This window comes from Penaeus vannamei, chromosome 32 (genome assembly GCF_042767895.1).
Source record: "Penaeus vannamei isolate JL-2024 chromosome 32, ASM4276789v1, whole genome shotgun sequence".
NCBI lineage: Eukaryota > Metazoa > Arthropoda > Malacostraca > Decapoda > Penaeidae > Penaeus > Penaeus vannamei.
Window position 1 is genome coordinate 20,531,868 of NC_091580.1, and position 17,341 is coordinate 20,549,208.

A 17,341-nucleotide genomic window follows, 5' to 3' on the forward strand; every position below is an offset into this window, starting at 1 on the left:
CGGAGGTATGCACTGTCTAGTTATTCTATATTTTCTTTTGTTTCTTTTCTTGTTTCTTATATTTTTTGTTCTTATTTTTTTAACAGCTGTGACCCCAGCCTCCCTCGCGTGCTGTGCCGACCATTTCCCGTCTCTCCCTGCCAAGACACAGACTTCATCAATGTCGATATTTAATAAGAATTGCTGAGAAGGATTGGTTGGACGAAAGGCAAAAAGGCAGAGGATTAGGGGGAGTTTGTTTAAGAAAATGAGGGGGGAATGATAGAAATGTGAGTTAAAGAAAATGGGAAGACATCTTACTTGAAGGAGAGAAATTGTAGAAAAAAGAGTGATAAAGCGGTGGTAAAAGAAGTGGTATAAGAAGAGGAAAAGAGAAAAATGTGGTTGACAAAGGCAACGTATATAAGGAAAAGAGATCCATGTTCGTAATTTCGCGTGACCCAATTTATCTCTATCTAGGTTACCAGTTTATGTTTTATGCACTTAACTTGATCTTATATCTGTGATACATAGTATAAATATTGCTTTTTATTTTTATTTAAACTAGAAAGCTTATTTTATATCTTTAAGAATACATTTTAATAAAATGAAAATGTTTGAGTGCTTTCTTTTTTGTCCTGATATCAGTATATCAAACAACCAACCAGTTTGTATAAATATGCTTTTATACATAGGCTTATGTGTATGTATATATATATATATGTATGTATACATATATACATATGTATGTATACATATATACATATGTATGTATATATGTATGCATGTATGTATGTATGTATGCATGTACTGATAAAGTTATAAATACATACATACATATATATATATATATATATATATATATATATATATGTGTGTGTGTGTGTGTGTGTGTGTGTGTGTGTGTGTGTGTGTGTGTGTGTGTGTGTGTGTGTGTGAACAATTTCAAAACGAGGAATATAAAACAGGTATGCCCTTGGGGAATAAACGTAAATATAGGAGGAAACAATAGCTTGTGTGTGTGTATACATATATACACATACATGCACACACACACACACACACACACACACACACACACACACACACACACACACATATATATATATATATATATATATATATATATATATATATATCACATACATATGTATATATGTATATATACATATATATTATATATATATATATATATATACATATATATGATGTATATATTGTATGTTATATATATATATAGACATATATGTATATATACATACATACATACATATATATATATATATATATATATATATATATATATATATATATATGTATGTGTGTGTGTGTGTGTGTGTGTGCGAGTGTGTGTGTCTATAAATATATATATATATATATATATATATATATATATATATATATATATATATATATATATATCACATCTACATGTGTGTATAGAATCACACGTCTGTTAACGAAATGGCATAAAAAGAATTGATATATGGTTATATGAGACCCTTTAACTCTCTCTCTCTCTCTCTCTCTCTCTCTCTCTCTCTCTCTCTCTCTCTCTATCTATATATATATATATATATATATATATATATATATATATATATATATATATACCATCTATCTCTTTCCTGTCTTCTCTCTATATATATTTCTTATAGCGTGGAGTTCCGAGTAACGACTTTCTTGTAATACCTAATTGCTATCAATCGGTTATTGATTACAATACAAGTTGCGCAAAAATGTACGCGAGATCCTCAGCCTATGATATGCTTTCTAAATTCTGCGATCCGCTATACCATTAATTAATGGAAAGTATAATCTAACCATTATAGATATAAACATCTCAAAGATATATATTTAGCGTAATTGCACATCTCTAGTTAGTAAGATGATAACAATTGTAAAAGTCGATGATAGTGACCTGCCTGATAATGATGAAAGTTAATCATTATAAAATCCTTTGGTATTTTTGATCGTAAGATATGATACGAAATACGAAATGATAACGTTGACTGCATGGGTACAAACAACATCATCATGATTATAACGATCGTGCTGCAGAGGAAACTATTCGACTGTCTATGAAACAACTCAAACTGCTCAGTTAATACAATCACAGTCATAACAACATATAGTCTGATATTAAGATAAATGATAATAAAATACGACCATTATCAATATTACTTATCATTATTAGTATCACTATTAATATTTCCGTTATCATTATCATCATTATAATCAACATTGTGATTATTATCATTATTATCATTATTACTATCATTATCATCATTATAATCAACATTGTGATTATTATCATTATTATCATTATTATTATCATTATCATCATTATAATCAACATTGTGATTATTATCTTTATTATTATCATTATCATTATTAGCATTATTATCATCATTATTGTCATTATTATCATCATTATTGTCATTATTACTGTTATCATTATCATTATTATCATTAATTTCATTATTATCACTATCTTCATCATCATTACCAATATTACTATATTGCTTTTATTCTTATCATTACAGTATTGATGATAGTAATATATACTGTAATTGTTATTATTATTATTATTACTATGATGACACTAAAAATAGGGTTGATAATAATCAAAATAACAATAACAATGATTAGTAATGATAATGGTAATGACAATGATAACGATGGTAATGGTAATGACAATAATGATAGTAGTAATAGCAATAACGATAATAATTATTTTTAACATTGATATTATTACTTTTGTTACCATTACTATTATTATAACTAGTTTTATCAATTTTATGATCATTGATGTTGTCATCATTATTATGATTATTATTTCATTATCATAATAATCATTATCATCATTGGCATTATTATCATTCTTCTTATTATTCATAATGATCATTATCATTACCATTATTGTTATTATCATCATCACTATTATTATTAATGTCACTTTCATTATCAATACTATTGATTTTATTAATACCCTTATCATTAATGTTGCAATCAGTATCATTATCAATATCATCGTTATCATTGTTATCATTATTACTGTTTTTTTACTATTATCGTTATTATCTTTGCTATCATCATTATTATAATTATTATTATTATCATTATAATAATAATAATAATAATAATAATAATAATAATAATAATAATAATAATAATAATAATAATAATAATAATAATTATTATTATTATTATTATTATTATTATTATTATTATCATCATTATTATCATTATCATTATTATTATCATTATCATCATCAATATTTTCATTATTATCATCATTGTTGTTATTATCATTATTATCATGATTATTATCATTATTATTACTATCATTATCATCATCATTATTGTCATTATTATCATCATTATAATCATTTTTATCATTATAACTACAATAATGACGAAAATGAAATCATTAATACTATCATTAAAATTATCATTATTACTATCATTATGATTTTCTTGGTTGCATTACAATTATCATCCTTGTTTTATAACCATTATCATTACTATCGTTGTTTTATTACCATTATTATCATTCATTATTATATTACAATTAATACCATTATCATTGTTGTATTAGTGTAACATTATCATCATTATCTTCACTATTATCGCTATCACTAGCATTACCACTATCAGTATCATTACCATCATCGCCATACTCATGATTATTTTTTCAACATAATCAGAACAATAATAACAATTACAACAAAAGCAACTATACAAATAATTCTCATGAAAAAAATGTGGATTTTCTTTCAGTTCGTAGTCTTTGTTTACCTCTTAGTGCTGCCATCTCTTGGTGTCCGTGAGAAGCAACAATGTCGGCCGTCGGAAGGAAAACACGTAATGTTATTTTCGTTTTGACTTGCACATAGTTGGTGTCTTTGGGATAAATATAGGAGAATGTGATTATTTAGGAAAAGTATAGTTATAATCTGCTTGAAATTATAGTCGCGAGGATGCCTAGGAAGTAAGTTTGAGCTTTTTACAAAGCCGGTTGCATATGTTTCTCCATTTATTTTTCTTGTTCTCCCTTTGAACATAAAGTTTGTAAAGTGAAACATGGCAAATGTTTACAGACATAAGTTTAGTGTAAGTTTCAGGAATAGGTCCGCCTAACGGACCGCGACGATACAAGTATCGTTGAATTCCTCTCATATTGTGCTGTAACTAGTTTGACCCCAATAACAGGGGGGGGGGGCATGAAAGGTTCCAGGGAAATTGCGGGTTTAAGGGGACCTTCTGGTCATTTTTCGGCCAAAATCAACGATTTCACCGAATTTTAGAGCAATACTAATTAAGGCATCCGCACTACATATACTGATGAAAGTATAATAGAATTATTGACTAGTGTTTGTACATGTCGGGGAAATTAATAAGATTGTGGGGACCTCACAGATTGTGCTTTAATTCAAATTCAAAAGATTGCCTTTCTATGAGTCCACAAACTTTGATGTCTCGAACCGTCTCGATATACTGTGAGCTTTCTGTAAAATTATAGTGAAATACTCCTTAGGGCATGGGGGAGCTGGTAATTGTTGAAGACCGCGACGCACACTCGCAGAGACTAAGTCGAAAAAAAGATGTTTTTCTGCATGAAATCCTATGATTTCATCGATTTTCGGCGATTTTCGGCGTTGTTTCTTTTGCGAATGAATCGTTCAGGAGATCGAGTACCATTTCTCCATCGACGATCTAGATTTGATAGTCCCGTTAGCAGGAGAGGGCATGAAGTATATCAGGGAAATTATGGAGTGAAACAAGCTTAAATAAGAAGAATAACGCTCATAAATGCGTAAAACTAGCACAAAAAGCGCTTAAAATCGGCCAATGAAACTCTACGGATGTAACCGCCATCTTTGAAAGTTTACGGACTGACGCGAAATAAATCAAAAACTCTACGGGAACCCAACCCACATTTCTGTAAATCTCTACAGGAAGGAATTCACAGGTTCCATCCCCCAAAAACGTATTGACCACTAAACCAACCTAATATATCAATATAAATTGCCGTGACTAGGCGTGAGGATTGATGGGGGGCAAGCCCCCCAACATCCCCCAGGACACACTCTCCACCACGGTATGTACAGCAAGACAGAGCTGCATTCACATCGTGAAATAATAAACCAAATACCTTTATATCCGAAAACGTGAAACTTTCGTTTCTTTGTATTGGTATTGCTTCGATTTTAATCACCTTTTTCGTCATTTGGAGCTCTTGATGGGCTCAGATATAAAACTGAGATGGTTACTGAAGTCTAATTATTCTTCGATGCCACTGTAAAGGTCTTAAAAAGAACACAGAATCAACACAACACTGGAAACGCAACATTTCTCACCGGCTTTCAATCTCGAAATGAGCGGGTTGGTGAGCTGTCAACCTGTGGCTGGCGCAAGAAAGTGTGAAACACTCGATGCGCAGGATTCAATTTGAGGGTATAGATAAATATAAAAATATGCTAATGAAGTATAATAACATTACTAAAAGACTTTAAAAGTATAAATGCGTACCAGCAGACACAGATAATTAGCCAAATATTGTTTTGACAAGCGCGTAATGATACACGGACTAGTTCGCAAACGCAGAAATGCGTTCGTGGGTCAGTGTTGTGTTTTTCCTAGCAAGGTAAACAAGCTCATCGACTTTGAATTTGAAAGGCGGCCGCGCATTATATTTTCGTCATTTAGCGGTGACTATAAGGCCGGTGCATCTTAAACTATACGCTATCCCCTTCTATATTTCCCGCTCTATAAGATGGCGATGTCCATTTTCCTCTCTCTACACGCGTCGCGGTCTTCAACCTCTACCGGGGAGCTTGCCCCCAGTAGGGAAATACCACCAGGGAAGGGGGTCTGGGGGCTTGCCTAAAGTAGGGAAATACCCCCAGGGAAGGGGGTCTGGGGGCTTGCCCTTGGTAGGGGGTTAGGAAGGAATGCTTCGTTTGTAAGGCGAAATACGCGGTACATCTTGCAGTGGCACTGGACTCTCGTACAGATTCCCCCCTCCCCCCTCCCAATTTTGAATCCACTATTTCTCCCATGTACGTGCTCCTTCAACCCGATTCTCCATGGGTCCCATAAGATTGAACGGTAAATTTGGAAAAAGGTGTCGCCAACGCTTTTCGGGATGAAACTAGATTCATTCGATTCCTATTGTTTTTGTTCGGTTGATTCTGGTGTTCGTTTCCGTTGCAAATGGCTTGAGTGACTTTTCCATACCAGAATCGTGCCACTCTTCATATCAAGAGTCAAGCATGAAATTTTCAATTGCTATTGTAATAACGGTACTGATTGTCACTTACTGTCGAAAGCCCCCCCATCCCCCGCCCAGGAAAACAAAGAATCCTCCAAAATTCACGGCAGGAGAGAGTGTCGGATACACCCGGTATTGTGCACTCCCATATGTCGATCGTAGATACGAGAATTGCACATTGTAGGGAGCTGTGCCCCCTGCAACCTCCTTATATGGGGGGGGCTGCTGGGGGCAGGAAAACAAAATATCCTTCCGTATTCACGGCAGGAGAGAGCGTCAGACAGACCAGGCATTGGGCGCTCCCACATATCGGTCTTACACACGCGAAGTACCGTATGCACAGTAACTAGGGTAAAAGTAAACCTTACAACATACCTATGTAGAGAAGGGGCCGGGTTGTGGGTCGTCAATATCACTTGAGGGAGTGGGAGAAGGAACACCAGTGAGGTCTGTGTGAGCGGAAGTGCGAGTGCCGGAGAGGTCTGCGGGAACGGGAATGGGAGCGCTGGAGAGGACTGCAGTAGCGGGAGTGACGGCTGGTCGCTCAGACTGAGGAGGGTATAGGCTGGCAACCTCAACAAGAAAGTTGTGAAACCGAAAATGAAAGTTCCTGTTTATGAACAAGTATCGGGAGTGATATTGTTTGTAGTATTCAGGTATATTATCCGAATGTTTCACCCACTCTTTCATGTCTCTCCAGAGTTGTTCAATATCCTGAGTATGAATATCTTGGTCTCCAGGATCAACAAACTCTTTGGACTGGTTGATAACACGGTGTGTATAACCCTCCTTGTTGAGACCAAGATAGGCTTTCCAACTGTCACTGCAGATAACAGTCCCTGGAAGGATATACTTTCTTATCAAAGGGACCAGTGTCTCCTTATTCCGATTAGGAGACAGGGGATGCACTAGAAGAATAATGAAGGACTTCTTTGACTCTCACCCTATGCCTCCATACACCTATATTTTACATTGCTCCTGTCCGCGACTGTACTTCCGCTTCCTGAAGCAAAACTCGTCAATCTCCAGTGATGTCCTCCCCTCCTATGGGGTCTTGATTTGAGAGCCAGTGAGCTGTTACTTCGGAGCAAAAGTTCCTCCAGTCAATGCTCGTTTTTCCCGCCCACAAAAGATTTTCAAATATCATATCGTGGATCCACTTCTTTTCCAGCCAGTGATTAATAAATCACAATTTCGGATGGACTGACGTGTGCTTCTTCCAGAAATGTTCTTTTAAAGTCACTAATGGAGAAGGAGCACTGCTTCCGCCGCTTAGTTTTGGCAATTTTCTGCCAACGGCTACAAAACCACCAACCAGTGTACAGGGTAAATTGCAGAATTTACACAGCACTTGAGAGGGTGATATCCCTATCATCAGGCATATAGCCAACCAGACCTGGAACACAGTCACCGGCGTCCATTTCCGTTCAAACCCTGGATGTGTCCTGGCGTACCTGTAATAGAAAAAAAGGTCATTATATTTGTATATCATAACATTCTATTTAGAACCTGTTGAATTTGTGTATCATATTCAAAATAGAGTGGAAAGCAACTTACTTATTAGTTTCTTCCACGATGATGGTTATCATTTCGTACGTGAAAAAAAAATTGAGAAATTTGTGGGCGGAATCTGAAGCACGAAGTGGTACCCTCAATCCTGGTTTGGCCATGAATGAGTGTTTCCTTGGGAAATTTTCCTTATTACGGCACATGAACTCTGGAGTACTTCCCTGCTTGTGGGCGTGAACCCAATCAGCATATTCGGACAAGGGCGCATCTGAATCTATGGAGCTGTAGTGCAGTAGCACATAATCAACTTCGTCATCTGACGATTCAAAGTCTGGATCATCTGGATCTTCTGGCTTTCTTGGTTCTGAATAAGACCATGTAGTAGCCTATATATTTCCCCTTAGCACATTTGGCCCACAATTTGGAATGAAGAAATTCATTAGCATTTTGTGTGAAACCTGGTGGGCAATTTAAAAGGAGTTAGTCAGTGGTTAGCTCTTCATAAATGTGTTTGACTGCATTCCTTCCCTGCTGACTAACTCCTCTGAAAAATAAATCCTTCCGTGCATGCGTTTGTGGATGATTACCTAAAGCCTGGACCTTACTGTACCAGCACCCTGAATTTTACCCTTGCAGGCAGTAATAATACATGGGCTGGAAGTCACACAATGAATGGTGGTAATACGACGTCATGATGGTTTCGCACATTTCTTGAACTGATGTATTGACTGTACTTCTAAGTGACCGTGCAAAAAATTTTGATTGTTGGTCTATTCAGTTCTTTGTAAATGTCCCGGCAAAGATCGATCTATTGTACCGTCTACCAGACGCTTAAATACGGGACTCATTCATACTCTGCTTCAAGTTTGTTAGTCATTTTCCAAGTCGCTTTTTGACATGAATTATACATCCAAACTTGAGAACAGGATCTTCCCTACCATTTTGTTTGAGATGACATGGTAGGCAGCAGAGTCCCCATCCCCAACGGATGAGGTGTACTGGAAATCACGGGCTGCTACAAGCAGAAAATCTATGTGCAGCTTTGGTTTCCATGGCAACAGACGATCCTTCATAATTTTGACCACAGTTGTCATGAGCAAGTCTCCACGCGGTAAAGTCTTAGCGCCACAAACGGCTTTGCATGTTACCACAGACTGAATAAAAATTACTTAGCACCTCTAGATCTAAAACAGTGCCAGTGTATGCCACATCAATGAAGACAACTCCAATGTGGCTGTAATACCCATGCTTTTTCCATGCTCAGTCAAAAGATATCACCAAGTCGTTAGAATAATTGGTTAGCACCAATTTACTCATTTATCCTTCTTTTCATTTCCTAGTCCAAACTGAGGCATAATATCTTTCATTTCTGAGTGGTCGTAGTAAGTATATTGGTCCATAGAATTCATGTGACGGTTACAGTTACAAGCGGACAACTTGTAATGGAGTGACTATCATTACTAATTTGGAGGTTGGAAATAGTCACTCAGAAAGTATTTCTATTTTCAAATATGAACTCACTATTACTCGCCTATCATGAAGGTTTCTTCTTGTGGGGTAATGAGTGTTGATTATTTGTAGGCCTATCTAAAAGTTAGCTGATACAAGAGTGAGTTATCTTATATGTAGTCTACATTTTTGTTATATAAATTTAGTAAAAATACGTTTATCAATTATCTTCGTTTTCTTGATTACATAGGTTTCTGTGAACTCACAAGTGGAAAATATCAGATGCATCTATAGTCTAAGCTGCTGGTGATAAACTGACAACTATCCATATGGTCCAGCTGTTGGGGCCGCACCACGAGGCTTTCTGCTGAGTATAAACAAACACGTGTCCTATTAGTTTTTGAGATAAGGACTTACTATCACTCATACATTATTATTTAACGCTTACATAATGCATCTGTTGAAATTGAATAATTTCTACAACTTTTTATACGCAAGTAATGTGAAAAGGAATACATTATAAAAATGTTCTTTTACTCTCGTGTGATTCATTTCAATAAGTAATGTTAATTTTTTTTTTTTTTTTTTTTTGTACCCTAATGATTGAAGCACAAAAGGGTAAAAATCGATGATCAGTGTAAGATTGACTTTAGGTTATGCCCCTGTTAAACAATGTAATTTTTCTTTGCGGGAGTTCATATTCGTGCAGGTAATTCTACACTCATATACATATCTGAAACCGACCATAACTCATTTTCGACCATTTCAACCCATATCCCTCGCTGCTCAGGGGCGGTCCCCTTAATTTACCAGAAAAATTTTAGTTGATTTGTTCAAGTATATTTACAGGACAGATTGCATGGTCTGCAAACAGGAAGGAAAGAATATCTATGCAGCTTTATAATCTGGTTAAACTTCTATTGACTTAAAGGGATCATCATTCAAAAAAATGAAAACTTTAGTGCATTCTCATCCTTTGTAAGGAAGAGCGCCGCATCACTGTGCTGCATCTTGTGGACAAGCACATGCCCCATGTCCCCACTTTAAACAGGGATTCACCTTCCCTTCTGTCTATTTTTCGAAGGGGATAAGTCTTTCTAACTTGACCCATTCTTCTCCCCGATATGTAGGTCGTGATCTGGGAGTATGTAATAGCCAGTTTGAGTAAGCGGGCTTTCATCCGCTTGCCAACATGGTTAGCACACATCTTAGCAACAGAATCCTAACCATACATCTTTTTGATAGTTTTTTGGTTTTAGCATCACCATCGGCCACCATGACCTGATACTCAAAGCCCAGATTGCGAGACCGGCCCCATAAAATCTTCACAATCTGGACTTCCGTCCCCCTCTGAAAAAGCACACAACTTTCATACAAAGTGAAACAAAACAGTTACTTATAAATATAAAGAAATTCATTTATGTGGTTAAAAATGTCATATATTTGTAATGTCAAAAATATATATATATTTTTGAAACCAAATTAAAATGTCATTTCTAAAATACGGAAAACAGTCATTTCTAAAAAGTTTAACAAAAATACATTTTCTTATTCAAAGATATTAAAATGTCTCGTAATGATATATATATATATATATATATATATATATATATATATATATATATATATATATATATATATATATATATATATATATATATATATATATATATATATATACATATATATAAATATATATATAAATATATATATAAATATATATATAAATATATATATAAATATATATATAAATATATATATATATATATATATATATATATATATATATATATATATATATATATATATATATATGTATGTATGTAAGTATGTATGTATATATAAGTCATATTTAAAACACAATCACATACATTCATTTAAACATCCATTCACGGATTCGTAAAATTCACAAACACGCTTCAGTCATGATCCCCTGCAGCATATTGGGGGCCAGTATGTTCTGCCTCTTCCCCTTGCTGGCACTGCCGTCTGCTATGGGATGCTACATGGAAGCTGTCATGATCCTGCGATCGCAGTACCTGAAGGCATTCGTCAGAGGTGCCCACATCCAGTCTGTTCAACAATGAGCCTTCTTCGTACCAAAAATTGTGGTCCAAAGTCATAACCCTGGCAAGCAATATAATCCGGTCAATACTGTGGTACTTCTACTTTGCGACTTTGGCTCACAATTTTCAATGCAAAGACTCATTGATGTTTTGATTGTGGCCCTTCTGGCACTTTTCTAACAATGTTTCCAACAAGTCTGTGTAGATCTTCTCCACCTCCTTATGGGCATTGCAGGGAAATGTAGAGAATATCACAGGCTCCTGGATTGCTGTGATCGGGTCCATGCCTCGAGCCACAGATTGCTGTTATTTACACCAGGAGCCTTCACCAGGTGGGCAGAGGTCATGGTGGTGGGGAGAAAAAATTTGGGCAGAGTGATGGTGAAACACGGCAAGTATGCGAGACTGCGTTTCCCCCACACCAGCGCGGATACTGGAATGTATCGCACTGATGTAGTAATTGCTCAGCCAATTCACTTCCCTTCTGTCAATATTTTTCGAAGGGGATAAGTCTCGTTGACTTGACCCCTTCTCCCCGGCATGTAGGTCGTGTTCTGGAAGTATGAACTAGCCAGTTTGAGCATGAACTTCCCAACATGATTAGCACACATCTCCTTGGTGACAGAATACGACCATACACATCTTTGATGGTGTTGTAAGTTGCTTTGATGGCGTTGTAAGTTGGACTCAGTTGCCTATCACACTTGAGCACGATAGGCAACACCCTAGAATGGTGTTAACACTTTGCATTATCCACAGAAATGCAGGTTAACAAGAAAAACAGTGAGGAGGAGGATGTGAGAATTTTCAGTGACATTATACTCTTCTTCAGACAGTAATACCAGAAATAATCAAGCATTTGATGGTTGATGAGACACCTCAGATTTGTTTTCTTGCTCATGTTAATGTTTCCTTCCTCCATGGCTTGAAAACGAACCATAACATTACACATCTCATGTGGCCATTCTCCTCTTTCAGTGTCTCAGCTGTACCGCCAAGCATGGGCAGAAATTCCCGAAGTCATGGCGTCCTCTGTCATGCTGGTTCTCGGTGAGTTTTACCTCAGGCTTATAGGGGAAGATCATAAAAGAAGCACATTCAAATAGATTCTAGTCAATGAATATATGATGTAACAATGGATATGTTTTTTTTTTTCTCTCTCTTTAATTCTTGAATTGTGTTGTCTTTCTTGCAGGCACTGGATTACTGACAGGCTCAATAATGCTTTACAACACTAAGAAAGCTGACAACAAAAGATACCGTTATGGATACACAGGTTAGTGATATAGTTCCTGATTTCAGTTATAATTTCCAACATTATTTTTGATGTCTTGGAATTGCTTGTGTTATTTATGGGTTCTTAAAGGATGTTGTATTTTTTAGCATCTGTAGGTCAGAATCTCCTGTATGACACTCAAAAAAATCATTTTCACTTTCATCCATCCAATTCGCATACCTGAATATAGTATGCTCCTTCTATAGGATTTCAATAAGTAGCTAAGAAGGAAAAAACATGATAGTAAAGTATGGATCAAATTATCATGTTTAAATAAAGATACATGCAAAGCACTCCCATTTACTTATCAGTCTTGCATTTTAGAAAAATAAGAATACATGTCTGATGTGTCCTCCCACCCCTCTTCTCTTTTGAACATGTAAAGTAATCTTACATGTTTAGTATGACTTCTTATTTATTTAGCAAATAAGCTTTTCCATACACATACTTCACATTTATTGTTAAAGTAATTTTTTCCCACATGCAGACTTTATATTTATGTATTTTTTATACAAACTTTATATTTCTTTTACAAATAACCCTTTTACTTACAAACTTCAGATTTGTTTCACCAGTAATTTTATCACAGATACAGACTTTATATTAATTATTGTTATTATTGTTTTCTAGTGTATCGTCCCGATGACCCACGCGTTGCATCCATCAAGGAGTGAAGGTTGCCTGGCACCATTTGTATAGTTATATATTTAAACCCTGTACACTACATATTATCCTTTGTAAAATGTAAAAAGATCCTTTGGAATTAAAGTCGGATAAGAAATAGTGTGTTTCAAATCTCTGACCTGCTTTACTAAATCTGTTTTTAGTTAAGTTTCTGGAGTATGTATATATAAATGTAAAATTGGATTCTGTTTTATGGATTTCAGTGCAATAGGAAGGGTACCATTTTAAGTGGAAGAGATCCTTTTACAATGGCATTGTGTGATTAGTGTTGAAAAAGTGATTATGTATACCTGAATTACTCAAAGAAATACAAACATCAGTATTAATTGCCATTCAGGCTAAAATGATACAAGAAATAACCAGTTGACGCTAGGAGTGCATGTTCACATTCACTGCACTGTCAACCATGGTTTGGCTTTCATTAATTTCCCTCCCAAAACCTAGCTCGTTGTCGTCGTGGGAGGGCTTAGGAGACGGGGACTGAGACCCAATGTAGAGGATTACCCCTACCTTGGGCCTCAGCCCTTGCCTCAACTAATTTTGCTTGGTCCTTTCTTCTCTTCTTTCCTCTTCCGTATCTTCTTTACTCCCTTCTATCCCATTCCTAAGGTGTGAGAGCCATGCTGAAAGGATGAAAGGCTGGCTTTGTGTCAGTCACGAACGGCCTCCGGGAGCCATGGGCACGGTATTCCCTTGGTTAATTACTTAGCCCTTACCCCTTATGGGGACCCTAAGGGGTAGACCATTTCTTTTCCCCAGTTTATTCAGGCTCACCATGGCCAGTAATGAAGATTCCTTACCCTTGATAGAGGCATTAAGGCTTGCCCCTTCATCAAATAGCCTATCTGAATTTGATTTTGATGGTTTTCCGACCCCTGCCCCTCCTTTGACCACGGCTCCGACCACTGATGCTATTACCCCCTCTTCGACGCTTATGAACAACTCTAATCATTCTGAAAAGCCCATCCAGGTTATTACTCAACCCCTGAAAAATACCTTTTCCTCATCCCCAATATACTCCTCTTCATCCCCTAATGCACGACCCTCTTCAATGTCAACCCCCTCTTCCCTTATTACTACTCTTCATCCTTATTGCCCTCCCCCCCACAGAACTCCACACCACCCCATCTTCCTCTCGCCCTCGTCCTTCTACTACCTCTCCTTCTGCAAACCTTCTAGGTACTCTATTTGGCCCAGCCAAGTGAGATCGATTCTTTGTGATTCCCCCCACAGCCCCCTCTTCTGAGAATACCCTTCTCTTTCAGCAGTGCCTCCAGAAACAAGTAGGCAAGGTTACCTTTCGCAGTCGCTCTGATCGTTCACGCCTTGTCACAGTTACATCTGAAGCTCAAGCTCGTGCACTATCTGCCCTAACTGAGCTTGCAGGCAAACCCATTCCTGCTGAACCTCACCCAACTCTTAATACTTGTACTGGAACTGTTTCTATTCCCCCAAATGCTTGTCCCATGTTTAACAAGAACTGGTCAGACTGTGTAAATGACCTACTTTCTTGCCTTGATGAATATGATGCAGTGGCAGTACAGTGTTACACTCTTCCTCCTAGAGGCCAACATAAATCTCATGTCAATATTGCCAAGATTAGCTTCCATAGACAAGACCTCCCCCATGAGGTTTATATTGGTGGATTGTCTTATCATGTCCGACAATATCAACCCCTTCCTCGTCAATGTCAAACATGTTGGGGTTTTGGCCACCCAGCCAAACATTGTCGCTCCACAGCCTGATGCCCTTTATGTGCCCAACCTGGTCATGACCGTTCAAATTGCCCGGGTCAGTCAGGTACATGTGCCAATTGTGGAGACTCCCATAATGTGTTTTATAGGAGCTGCCCTGCCTATAAGTTTGAATGTGAGGTAGCAGTCCTCAGATTTAAACTAGGCCTCACTCTACAAGAGGCCAGACAGGAAGCACTATGACAAGGTTTTTCTCTCTCAACTTGTTCTAAAACAGTCCTGCGCTCTGCTCCCTTACCATCTACACAAGATATTTCTGCATCTCCCAAGGTATCTTTTCCCAATACTCAAAACCTACGTCCTATGTCTACTCACCCTATTCACCAGTCAAATCCATTTTCCATCCTAAATCCAGATACTCCAATCTCTACCACTTCCCGGATACCTACCCCTCCTCACTTTAGTTGTCATACCAGACAACCTAAATGTTCCACTCCACACACTCCTACTGCATTCTCTCCTACACCTTCCTTTTCATCTGTTCCTCAGATATCCAACTCCTCTTCTCCTCCTTATAAGAGAACCTTTGTTTCTCAGTCCTCTATACCAAATTCCGCTTCAGAAACCCTTGAAGACATCCGAAACTTCCTAAAGATGACCCAAGGGAACACTCTGCTCCCTCATCCACCCCCCAGTCCCTCTGTTCCTACTCCTGCTACATTTAAAGTATTTGCAGATATTCATCCTCCTTCCCAAGTTCCCTCCACCCCCTTCCTCCTACACCCTCCCAACATACCCCACCCTCTCTATCACTTGAACGCTCACACGAATCCTCTCTATCACAACAGCGTCCTTCTCCAGACCCCTCCTCTCCAAACATTTTTCCTAGTGCTTCACCACCTTCCCCAGTCTCTCTTTCTCAACCCCTGGATTCTTCTCCTCCTAGTACTCCAACAGCCACCTCTGTTTTCCTTGATCAGTGTCCCTACTCCTTCCCTAGTCACAGATACACTGCAATTCACTCACTTGCTCTGCCCCCTTATGTTCCCCCAACCCCTTCCCAAGATGTCTCATCCTCTCAACCACCCAAACCGCCCATACCACCCAAACTGAACCTCCCCCCAAAACCCCATCCTTCCCTACTTTCCCTCCCACTCCCTCCTGGATATACACGTGAATATCTTTTATCACAATATCCTTCCCCAGACCCCACTGTCCCTATCAAACCCCCGGACACTACTCCTTCACCTATTCCTGTTCCTTTGTCTCAACCACCAGATACCTAATCCCCTACTATTAATATAACCATATATAACATTATCACCTATTATCCCTATTCCTTCCCCAGTCACAGATACAATACAATTCATTTAATCAAGCTGCCTCCTTAACCTTTCCCTTTTATTAAGCACTGCTCTACTTCATTTACTTCCCTCCTTTCCCCTTTTCATTACCATACTTTCCTGTAACACCCTCTAATCTTTGATATTTAACACCATCCCCTCTCCCCAGATTTTTCTCTTACTCTTCAGCAGCTATCTCTATTCTTCCTTGACCATCTTTCCTATACATTGTCCAGTGACAGATACACTATAATTCACTCAATTGCCCTACCCTCCCCTTTATACTAATTTCTGCTCTAGCTCACTTGCTCCCCTGTCCCCCTTTTCACTACCATATTATCCTATAACGTTCTTAAACCTTTGACATCTAACACATTTTATCGTAATCTTTAACTCTCCTTTGCCCTTTCCGACTCAATACTTTACCATAGTGCTATATGACCTCAGATGTCTAGCACATTTATTTTCAAACATTAAACATTAAACATTAAACATTTCATTAATTTTGTTACAGAACTGGCTACAGAAACACTTAGTCACCACGTGGTCGGTCACAAAGTTGAACTGACCTTTCCCATTAACCTTATTCAATGAATTTGTGGCAAAAGAAAAGGTTTTTTAATTTGATTACAGTTGTAACAACCTAATGACAGTAATGGAAATAACAACTATAGTAATAGTACCTGAATTAACTTTTTATCTGAATATTCAGGGAATTGTGTTGATAGGTTCGGTCTGATGGGCCTAGTAAATGAGTAGTTGTATAAACGCACATGAAACCATCTGTGTAAAAAAGAAAACTGTAATGGACTGTGCATATGCTTTTAACACGTTGGTTAATAGTAAAGAATAGTAAAACATAGTATCTACAGGAAAGGCAAAGTACATAGAAAACAATTACCAATAAAATATATATATATGGAAATTAAGGATAGAGTAAGGTATTCAGCATGAAAAAATAGTATTAAAATCAGTACTGTTATTATGACTATTACTACTGGCATTATGATTATTATAATGTTTTTAAAACAGAATAGTAGTAAAAAAGTCCTTTCAGTGAGATA

The 17,341-nt window shown here is 37.1% G+C and overlaps 1 protein-coding gene and 1 long non-coding RNA gene across 2 annotated transcripts; both read left to right on the top strand.

The window, feature by feature from the left end:
• The first annotated feature begins 3,703 nt into the window (after positions 1 to 3,703).
• On the top strand, positions 3,704 to 13,337 carry LOC113813107 (uncharacterized). The gene is made up of 4 exons (XR_003476367.2): positions 3,704 to 3,846; positions 12,259 to 12,330; positions 12,476 to 12,556; positions 13,187 to 13,337. It is a non-coding gene; the product is annotated as an uncharacterized lncRNA (long non-coding RNA).
• A 678-nt stretch (positions 13,338 to 14,015) lies between these two features.
• On the top strand, positions 14,016 to 16,220 carry LOC138867839 (mucin-2-like). The gene is made up of 5 exons (XM_070144658.1): positions 14,016 to 14,419; positions 14,547 to 14,733; positions 14,774 to 15,101; positions 15,212 to 15,397; positions 16,141 to 16,220. Exons 1-5 carry the CDS (start codon positions 14,016 to 14,018, stop codon positions 16,218 to 16,220), a joined length of 1,185 nt encoding a protein of 394 aa, XP_070000759.1.
• The last annotated feature ends 1,121 nt before the right edge of the window (positions 16,221 to 17,341 follow it).

Excerpts from the sequence above, each read along its gene's own strand:
- LOC138867839 (XM_070144658.1), top strand. The coding sequence starts at position 14,016 with ATGGCCAGTAATGAAGATTCCTTACCCTTGATAGAGGCATTAAGGCTT. Across the intron at positions 15,102-15,211 it reads AGGAGCTGCCCTGCCTATAA|TCCTGCGCTCTGCTCCCTTA; the intron begins GTTTGAATGTGA and ends GTTCTAAAACAG. Across the intron at positions 15,398-16,140 it reads ACCTACCCCTCCTCACTTTA|ACCCCACTGTCCCTATCAAA; the intron begins GTTGTCATACCA and ends ATCCTTCCCCAG.